We start from the raw sequence: 10,206 nt of genomic DNA on the forward strand, positions 1-10,206 counted from the left end.
TAGAATATTAGAATGAAATAGTTTAACTTACAAGAAGCAAGTAAATGATAAATACATTTTACCCCAACCACAAATGGACCTAATACGAAACGAACTCACATAAATTATTTTTAAGTAACGTTATCAATAAGAATCAATAATGATTACTCTCAAATAGTTATAAATATTTGATAGGCTGACAGTTAAATGGCACAAAATGTTAAATATACTTAAAAATGCAGGGATGAGTTACAGATATAGAAGAGTGATACTTAGTTTGTATAAAGAGCAACAGGCAGTTATAGAGCTGCTGCTTCAACGTAGATAAGTAAATATAAGGAAGGGAATCAGACAGGGATGCACACTGTCACCGCTACTTTTTAATCTATACATCGAAGAGGCGATCAACATAACTAAAGATAGTACAACTTAAGGGATATACTGGGGCAAAAGATTAGTATGCTTAGTTTAGCAGATGATACGGCAGTATTAGCATCTAGCATGGAAGAGTTAGAGATAGAGATTTAAATAAAATGGAAGCGGTATTGATAAAGCAGTATTGTATGAAAATAAATGAAAGTAAATCAAAAACATTGGTATGCAAGGGAAGAAAAAGTAAGAAAAGTGCGAATATAAAGGTAGGAAACGAAAAATTAGAAGAAGTGGCTAATTTTAGGTATCTAGGAAGTCAGATCGGTCAAGACGGAAGGAGAAGTAGGGATATAAAGCAAAGGATAGCGCAGGGTTGAGTTGCCCTTCATAAAAAGTAGTCACTTCTATACTCGCTAACGGTTAATTTAGAAATTCGAAAAAGGTGTATGTTTGGAGCGCGGCGCTGTACGGAAATAAGCGAGACATATTAGAGGCAGAAACAGGAGTTAGTAGGGGTAGATTACTGTGCGCAAATAGTTAAGGTTAGTGGATTGTTCTAGTTTTGAGAAAATGCGAATATTGGGATAGGAAAGAGTAGAGGTGTGTGTCCAACCAGTCTGTCGACCTTATGATGATGTCGGTGACAGTTAAATTGGTTTGAAGGTTGTTGCTGTAGTAACTTACGATGTGCACATACGTTATAAAGTAGTAAACATGAGTAATTTGTTGTTTTATAATCAACATATGGCCATTTGCGATCTCAGGAAAAATAAACAGGGGTTACCAATAAATGCGGTGTTATATTCCAACTAACATGTTTTAATTTACCACTTCACTGGAACGACAATTAGTCTACAATTGTTTCCAGAAAGGACTAAGAACCATAAAATTTTCCGTTTAAAAGAAAATACTGTTAAAAAAATAAACGTAAATCTATTTATTATTAATCTCTTAAGCAGTTAACTCTATCCTTGACATCATTTATTTATCCTAATCCTACAATAAATATCCTAAATATTTTCCTTAATATTTACGTATATTCATAGATAATATGTAGGTAAAAATCAGTGACGTGAAACCAAATGGAAAATTTTAACCACTACTAGTCGTAAATATTTGCTGTTCTTCCCAAAATAGAGTGTTTGTTAACATTTGGCGACTGCAATGAAATGTACAACAGGCAAACAAAAAAATCCTTCAAAAAAGGGATCTATGAAAATGAAACGAGGTCCATTTAGGATGGACAAAACCTATGAGTTTATTAATATTCTGAATAATGGTAACGCATGCTCTGTGATGTTTAGGTACCAACTTAAGTATTTTACTTTTCAATCAAATTAAAACCACAAATTCTCCCTTATTATTATAGGTAAACCTAAATTAAACCTACCACATCATCACAAGCGTTTAAGCAATATTATATCAAAATTTTGTACAATATGTCTTCCACCTGAAGAAGGAATTTTTATGCGTACTTTCCAATTTATTTCAGAGTGCGAGAATGGAAGCTCAAGCGCGAACTCAGCAGTTATTGGTGCACAACAAGGAACTGCTAGATCACATTGCTGCTTTGGTTTCACACTTACAGGGAAGTGAGAAAACCAGCGGGATGCAGCAAAATGTGCCACATATGAATATTCCTCAGGTAAGTCACTATTTTGGATCGTTTCTGTTTTCGTTTTTAATTGCTATTGCTTATATGGCTGATGTGTTATATTAGTTTTCCGTTTCAATTTTTGCATTTATGATTTCCTGCGCTTCTTATACCGTACTTAAGCCGCCGTAAGAATTGCCGCAGCTTCAACTTCAAATTAACTTCATAAATACCTTACACAAAAATTTTCAGTTTCTCTCCAATCTCTTAGTCTTTCAGTATCTCTGAGAGCGTCTCTCACAGTCTTTCAGTTATTACCTAGGTGTTTTTATGGATCTCTCACAGTCTCTGTATGAGAGACTCGAACGATAAAATTGTTAATTCAGAGATTCGAGTCTCTCGCAGAGAGACTGAATGAATAAAACTGAAAAATTGAGGGACTCGAGTCTCTCGTAGAAAGACTGGGATCTTTGAAATATGTTGAACTTAGAAAATTTTAACCATGTCTATCGAGACACCACTTATTGAGACATTCGAGTCTCTCGTTCAGAGACTGGGTACGAAATAAGGATCTCTCTATGAGCAACTTAAGTCTCTCGTAGAAAGACGGAAAACTGTTTTTTGACAGTCTCTCTCAGCGACACCAGAGAAACTCGATGAGAGACGGAGACTCGAGTCTCGCTTTCGGAGACTCTGAGAGACTGAACATTTTTATCTCGGATAGGGGTTGTTAAGAAAGTTTTGTGACCCACAGCACAAATAAAGGATAAAAACCTTTTATTTTAACAATAAACAATTATACAGTAATAAAAGGTCCTTATGTATCTATAACTCGTGCCCAACGCTCTGGTAAACTTTGAACAGCTGCAATCTAGAATTCTTTTAATCGTGAATTAAAGTCATACAGTGTATTTTTAAAATCCGCGAGATCATAATTTATTTTTATGTCATAAATAATGTTTTCAAAATTCGATACAGATGGAAGTCGATAGGTGCCAAGTCAGATCAATACGATGGGTGCGGTCAAAGTTGTATTGCTTAAGAGCGCCACTTCACTAGGAAATGTCAAATTGACAGAGTCAGTACTGGTGGGGATTCCCTTTATCAATTTGACATTTGTTCTGACGCCCTTAAGCAATACATCCGCTTTACCCCCCTTAAATGCGGCACTGGTCGGGAACTTTTAACACAAAATAACGACGAAAACTATTAGCGATAAAAAATAGGACACTTAAGCCTTGACAGCTTTAATATATATCTACGAGGACTCAAATTTGCATTTTTATTCTCACTCATAATCCGCAACAACGCTTTAGATCCGGTAATCTAATTTTAATTATGATAAATTATATATAGTTAGGTGGGTACATAAACCATAATGTGCGAAAAGTAGATAATAGCGACGGTATTTTTCTACTTCATAATCGCAAAAATTACTGACTTCATGCATACATAGTTATGCTTCATGCCACGCATAAAATGTGTCTCATTTGGTTTACAGAAGGAGTATCAGTTTAGGAATTGCGATATTATGACTATATAGTTCTTAAAAAGTATAAGCTTCTAATTTAATAAGTTTTAATTAACTACAGTACCAAATTAAGTCTCCAAAATTATAAAATAACCCATAATCGCCATTTTTATAATTTTATTTTGATTTTTGCATGTTTTATTATCAACTAGCTTTCCCCCGCGGCATTGCTCGCAGAAATTAATATTGTTTCTCCATAAAACCTTTTAACTCCCAATTCACCCTCGCAACGTTTGAATTTTATGTAATGTCGCCATCTTAGATTTCAAATGCAAATTGAGGAACAACATTGCATCCTTAAGGGTTGTTTTTTAAAAATTGCCAAAACACGTATCTGCTTAATTTCATCAATGAGCAACCTCCGAGTAAATCCGAGTAGAAATAAAATATACCCCATGGAAACGTTGCAACCTCTTTTCATTTGATTAATAATATCAAGCAGCATATATACCAAGTTTCAAGTGAATTCAACCATAAATAAAGTATTTCCCAAAGAAAAACTGCAACACCTTTTTTTAAAACATCGAGATAGGTCTTTCAGAAATTAAATAAGAGACCATTAAGACCAAGTTTCAAGTAAATCTGACAACAAATAATATATGTTCCATTTAAACAATAGCAACTCCTCTTTACCACTCATCCCACCCAACAGAGATTGAATTTTTTAACCATTTTCAAGTAAATCGGACCAAAAACAAACATGCAATCTTTGCAAACCCCTTTCAGCCTCCTAAAAAATAGGCAGAATTTTGTAAAATGTTGAAATAGGTATGTATGTCACTAATTTTATATGAAAAAGCCAAGTTTCAGGTAAATCTGACTATAAATAAAACACCATACTTAACCATAGACAACATTACGTTTAGCTGTCAGTTCCGTTTTGTTATTCCATATCAGTTGTGTTTTGTTATATCATTTTTAACAAATGAACGGCTAGACTAATTTTTTGACTCATAAATTTTTCGTTTTGCTGTCAGTTGCGTTTTCTTATACCACATTTTTTTTCCACTGGAATGTGTAACCAAAATGACTTTCGCTGGTTTTATCATCAATATTGGTATTGGCGCTTGAATATTTAAATTCTAAAAAGTTTTGGACCTTCAAACGTAAGCCAAGACTGGCTAGGCATTTTATTGTGTCTAGCATCATGTCAACGTAGTTTAAATAACATTTTTTTTGTAGTCCATTTTCGCTTTTCACAATCGCAGTATAAAATGAACAATAAAATTTAATTGACATGAAACAACTGCGCTTGGTTGCATTTATACTATTTCTAAAGACAGCCTGCACGTGTTTCCAGCAAACAGAGGTTTAACGAGGTGAAGCATTGGAATTATGTCGTATTTAACTACGATAAAAGAAACTGGATTTGACTTTGGCAAACATTCAAAACCATCTACAATAATGAACGGAATAGTACGAGATCTTTTGGCAACTGATTTTGAAATTTTGTTTAAAACAACACTTGTCTATATTCTTCAAATAGAAATTTGTTATCTTCCTACTTTTCATTATTATTTATTATTTATTTATTCCGTCTCATTCCTATAGGTGACGACGATACATTAGAACTAAGAATATCTAAAAGTCTACACAAAAAGCTAGTTAAGTCACTTTTGTGAACCATTTGTTTAATTGTGTTAAAATTGTTTGGAAAATTAAATTTGAAGGAATTGTTTGTAAATAGGTATGCAACACATCGTACACTTCAGCATAAGAAATTGCTGATACTAACTTTCATTTACGCAGCAGTAATTTGCCCTGTGCTGACAATTTTCTTTACATGTAATATTCATGTTTTCACCGAACATTTTTTTATTGTTCTTGTAAAATGTGATAGAACACTTGAAAAACGGATATTTAGGTAATTTTCATAATACTTCATTTAAGAAACAAGTCGTAATTCTTCATCATCTCTTCTAATTGTTCGAAATGAGAAAATATATCATGTACTCTTTTATCTCCTTGAAGATAATACTATAGAGATTGTAACGACCGATGCAACGTTTCGATATGATACAGTTATGACAAAGGCTTTATCTTATCCACGAGTGTTGGGTAATTATTTCTAGAAAAAAAGTATCTACTCTAAAAGAGGCTTTTGTTTCCTTCTTTTCTTCGTAATTACAGGAAAAGAGCGCAACTTATTGTATTCTCCCAGAAAGCAATAATATGAAAGAACCAAACTGTATAGAACTTGCAAGGGCGTCAGTGCTTTTGTTGTCTAACACAAAAAGAAATTATCTTCATTACGGATCACGATCATGGCAACTATTAAATTTCTTCACAACATTTAATCGATTCAAAAACATTTTGTTATTCAAAAATGATAAATTCTTATTGTTTCAAGCAAGAACAATAAAGTTAAAAAAGATTTGTATCAGTAGGTACGTAACTTCGACTAGTACGCATATAAAATAAGCACACAAAGAAATACTGCAGTAAGATCCAGTGTATTGCCCTCTACCGGGTATTCGCTAGTACTGAAACTATTTCAAGTGTTAGACATGGTTTTACTCAAGTATTTCAACTTATCTAATTAAATAAATTTTGTTCACAACATTTAATCGATTCAAGTAGATTTTGTTATTCAAAAATGATAAATTCTTACTGTTTGAAACAAGAATAATAAAGTTAAAAAGGGTCTATTCAGACTTGTATCAGTACGTAACTTCCCAGTGGCGACTAGTATGCATATAAAATATGTAAACAAAGAAATACTGCAGTAATATCCAGTGTATTGCCCTCTACCGGGTATTCGCTAGTACTGAAACTATTCTAATTAAATAAATTTCTAAACAAGAATTTAAACGCTTCTAATAGAATATAGTAACTATAATTTTGTATTAGTTTGTAAGAAACGCGATAAAAGGAAGACATAACTAATTACTTTTACGCCTTTTTTTTCGCAATTTTACAAAATTATAGTTACTATAATTTTGTATTAGTTTGTAAGAAACGCGATAAAAGGAAGACATAACTAATTACTTTTACGCCTTTTTTTTCGCAATTTGGTTTGCATGAGCTCGGCCTGTTGCTGCGACGAGATGTTTGCTTTAAATGTTGTTTATCAACCACTTCAATTATGTGTGAATTTTTAGCCAGTGCTGTTTGTGTTTGCACAGGTCTTGCCTGAAATTAACCAGCTGGATAACAATAACGGAGATGCATAATTAGCCAAGTGTATTATTGGTGTAAAGTGACAAAAAACAAATTAAGGCAATGTGTGTTTTGTTAAAATTATTGGAACTAATTTTCTTAACCCATGTTACGGTGGTATGGGCTTACCAACAAAAGTCAGCGTTGCCAGATGAATTTCTCTTTATTCCCTAGTTTTGTTTTTACCGAAATTTTCTTATATTTCCCCCGGGATTCACACAAAAAAGTCATACTTAAATAAAATAAAATAATTTGGTTCAAAAAAGGAAGACTTTTTTTTAGTTATTCACAAGTATTTAAAGAAATTTTTAAAGTGCAACTAACCTTTTCACAACAACAGTTATACCTAACAGGTCAATTGAAAAGTCCCAGGCCTAAAATAGTAAAACACATTTTTTTTGCAAAATTCGTTTTTTTCCCAACGAGCATTCTTTTGAGATCTCTATTAGCTGCAGCATCCGTGTTGTAAAAGCTTTTTATTTTGTGTTCTTAACACTATGTCGAAGTGCACTTTAAATAGTACTGCATACTATAAAGTAGTTATTTAATTAATTAATTAGTAAGCTGTCGATATTTACATTAGTAGTCGTCCCACAACCGTCACTATTTACATGTTTCGTCGATTAGCACTACAATTCACGCCCAGGGTCGGCTTCCGATTGCAACTTCGTTTGATTCTCTTACAATTTGTTGTGTCCCTTAACCACACTGCTCTACTCTAGTTAATACCCTCCAATGCTTGCTATTCCAGAAACACCCTGTATACGTATATAAGCACATTTATTACAATAACTTTGGGGGTTTGCTATTTTTACTGAAGTAAATGTTCCTTTCCCAGGATCGAAAAAACAGCGGTACTCAATCGAATGGCGGTAACAATCCTACTAATATCACCGGCGGGGGAAACAGCAGTCACCTGTCATCTTCCAGCGCCCTTTCGACACACCACGAACTGCAACTGCTCAAGGAACAGCTGGACCAACAAATGCAACAGACTCAAGCTGCCCTTGGCNAATTTTACGTTTCTGAATTTTGAGATTTCAGATTAACAATACAAATAGGTCAGTCAGGGCATGTTAATTTATATTGTAAAATTAGTAATAAGATTTGACCCTTGAGAACCCTAATTGTGAACATAAATCTGGTTATTCTGAAATTGGTTCTCCAAAATGGACTAACAATTATTAGGTATAATGGAAACTATTGAGTCATCTCTTGTGGTGGTTCCTTGTGAGTCAATTGAAGAGAAAGTACAACAATCGATATTGAATTCCATTAAATTAAATACCGGACAATGACGCCAAACGTCACTAATAATTATTTAATAAGTATAATAAAAATTCTCCCTAATGAAAATTGATAATTAAGATTGTATTGGGATATGTCGTTTTTCTTAATTTGTATTGTTTATTGATTACTATACTAAATTATTTCGTATTTCAATATAGTTCATTATCATAAGGTTGTCAGTCCTCAGACTAGTTGGACACGCACCTCCACTTTTTCCTATCATGAGCTAATCTTCGCATTTCCCTAAAACTAGAACAATCCGCAATCCTTAACCTATGTGTCAGGCCGGGGACTTTTCAATTGACCCTATATATATTAAAAATTAAATAAAAATTCTTTTTTCCTTGATCTGGTCATAAATTCCTTAGGTTTAGGAACATTTCCCTAAGTCTGGCAACGCTGGCCAAAAATCAAATGTGTTAGTGGACATCTCTCTCCCTCTTACTTACTGCATTCAGAGAGAAAAAGAGAAAGGTAAAGAAAAATTGTCCCACAACACCATTCAGCATTTTTAAATTATTTATAATACCTAATGCCATAAACGTTTTGTCACGATACCCAATAATAAACAAAGTGGTAAGTGCAATATTTTTTTATAAATACTAAACAGTGTATGTTAACTATGATTCATTGTTTTTTTTTTACATTTAGCCTCAGTCTCAACATATACCAGTCATGGAAGATTATATCCATCAAGATCATTCTGAACCAGGCTCATTAGAACACAGTCCCGTGATCCAGGGCCTGATTGAAAACAGAGCCGTAACATCCTGTCTTCCACCTTCTCCAATTCGAACTTCATTCAATCCATCCGGGGGCGTTTTCAATTTCTCGTATCCAACCCCTCAAGATTTGTCTTTCGAAGCGCAACTTATCCAACGTTTGCAAACCTTGTGTGGTTATACACCACCTCCCCAGTACTCTTCCTACAACCCGTACAACCAAACGTACTTGAGTCCACTTTACAACCACGGTTCCTACACTCTACAACCTCCACCTCAAAAGAAACTGTCACCCTCTCTCCACGGGAGACATTCGTACAGCGAGAGCCCCACATCGGACAGGCGATTTAGTCCTGCAAGGAATACGGATGAACATCTACAGAACATGCAACAAGTTTTGACCCAACAAAGCAACCATCTGCTTCAAGTCAGTCAGAATATTCAGCAGAGACTGTCTCCTCAACAACTTTCACCAAATCCCCAAGCCAACAATACGCAGGACAGGAAGCTGTCCCCTCAACCTCAAAGGACAAGCCCGAATCCAACAATATCTTCACAGAATTCTTCACAATCTTCTTCTCAATCCTCGTCCCAGCAAAGGATGTCTTCGAGGAGTGACAGTAGAGAAGCGCAATTCATAAAACCTCTGTCCCAAATGGGAACTTTGACCACGACGGACACCGAAGGTAGAGTGCGAGTTATTGTCCCAATTCCTGCCAATTCTTGCGACGACGATAACGGCAACCTCATGGCGTCCCCAATGAGGCTGGGAGACGATTTGAGGAGAAATATAACGCGTTCGACGAGCGAAAAAGTGCCACACAGGAGTGAACTTATGTCCCAGGTACAAAGAACGGCTTGGGCCCGTCACACTACCAAATGAAGGTTTTGGTTCGTGCATGTTTATTTCAGGTATTTGGACTTTTCATGCTCTCTGAAGGTGGTGAAATGGACAGAGCCTAAAACTACCTCCAAGGGACGAAGACCCAGGAAGAGGAATCCGAATGATATTTTTTGTGATCTATTAATTTAATAATAAATCTTATACGTACTTTTAAAAAATGGATGCTAAATGTTCATACCTAAAACATTTAATTTCAAACGGACAGAAAATGCTACCTACATTTGTTTATAAATAGGTAGTATATGTGAGTTTGTTTAAACATTATATATATATACACATATCTATTATTTACTATGAATAGAAAACCGTCTATTCGTGGATGATATAGAAACATAAGACGAGCGTTGCCATTTCTCAAGCGGCCAATTAAAGATGGAATTGAAGCAACATGAAACTATAAAGTATTTCTGTAAATAACGTAAAACATATTACATACGTATAAAAATATACTACATAAATTAGATTACAAATATAACTTATTATTACTATTACTATACGTAACTGATAAAAATGTGTTAGTTTATTTAATTAAATAAGTAGTTCAAGATGGATGAATATTTTTATATTTGACTGAGAGATTGAGCTAAAAGATTAAATACAGTATTGTTAGGTGCCAAATGTAAGTAAACGTGTTAAATAATTATATTTATTATAT

At 34.2% G+C, this 10,206-nt stretch overlaps 2 protein-coding genes across 4 annotated transcripts in view; one reads left to right on the forward strand and one right to left on the reverse strand.

The window, feature by feature from the left end:
* LOC108732452 (carboxyl-terminal PDZ ligand of neuronal nitric oxide synthase protein) overlaps nucleotides 1-10,200 on the forward strand; it is a 72,148-nt gene extending 61,948 nt beyond the window's left edge. For all 3 annotated transcript variants that reach the window (XM_018463270.2, XM_018463271.2, XM_018463269.2), the window contains 3 exons: nucleotides 1,844-1,996; nucleotides 8,577-9,491; nucleotides 9,560-10,200. In XM_018463270.2, coding sequence (XP_018318772.1) covers nucleotides 1,844-1,996; nucleotides 8,577-9,491; nucleotides 9,560-9,610 — 1,119 coding nt within the window. In that variant the 3' untranslated portion in view covers nucleotides 9,611-10,200. The remainder of the gene's footprint in view (nucleotides 1-1,843; nucleotides 1,997-8,576; nucleotides 9,492-9,559) is intronic.
* LOC108732453 (UNC93-like protein) overlaps nucleotides 1-10,206 on the reverse strand; it is a 266,863-nt gene that overhangs the window by 208,066 nt on the left and 48,591 nt on the right. The window lies entirely within an intron of this gene.

This window comes from Agrilus planipennis, unplaced genomic scaffold, assembly GCF_000699045.2.
Source record: "Agrilus planipennis isolate EAB-ADULT unplaced genomic scaffold, Apla_2.0 scaffold10, whole genome shotgun sequence".
NCBI lineage: Eukaryota > Metazoa > Arthropoda > Insecta > Coleoptera > Buprestidae > Agrilus > Agrilus planipennis.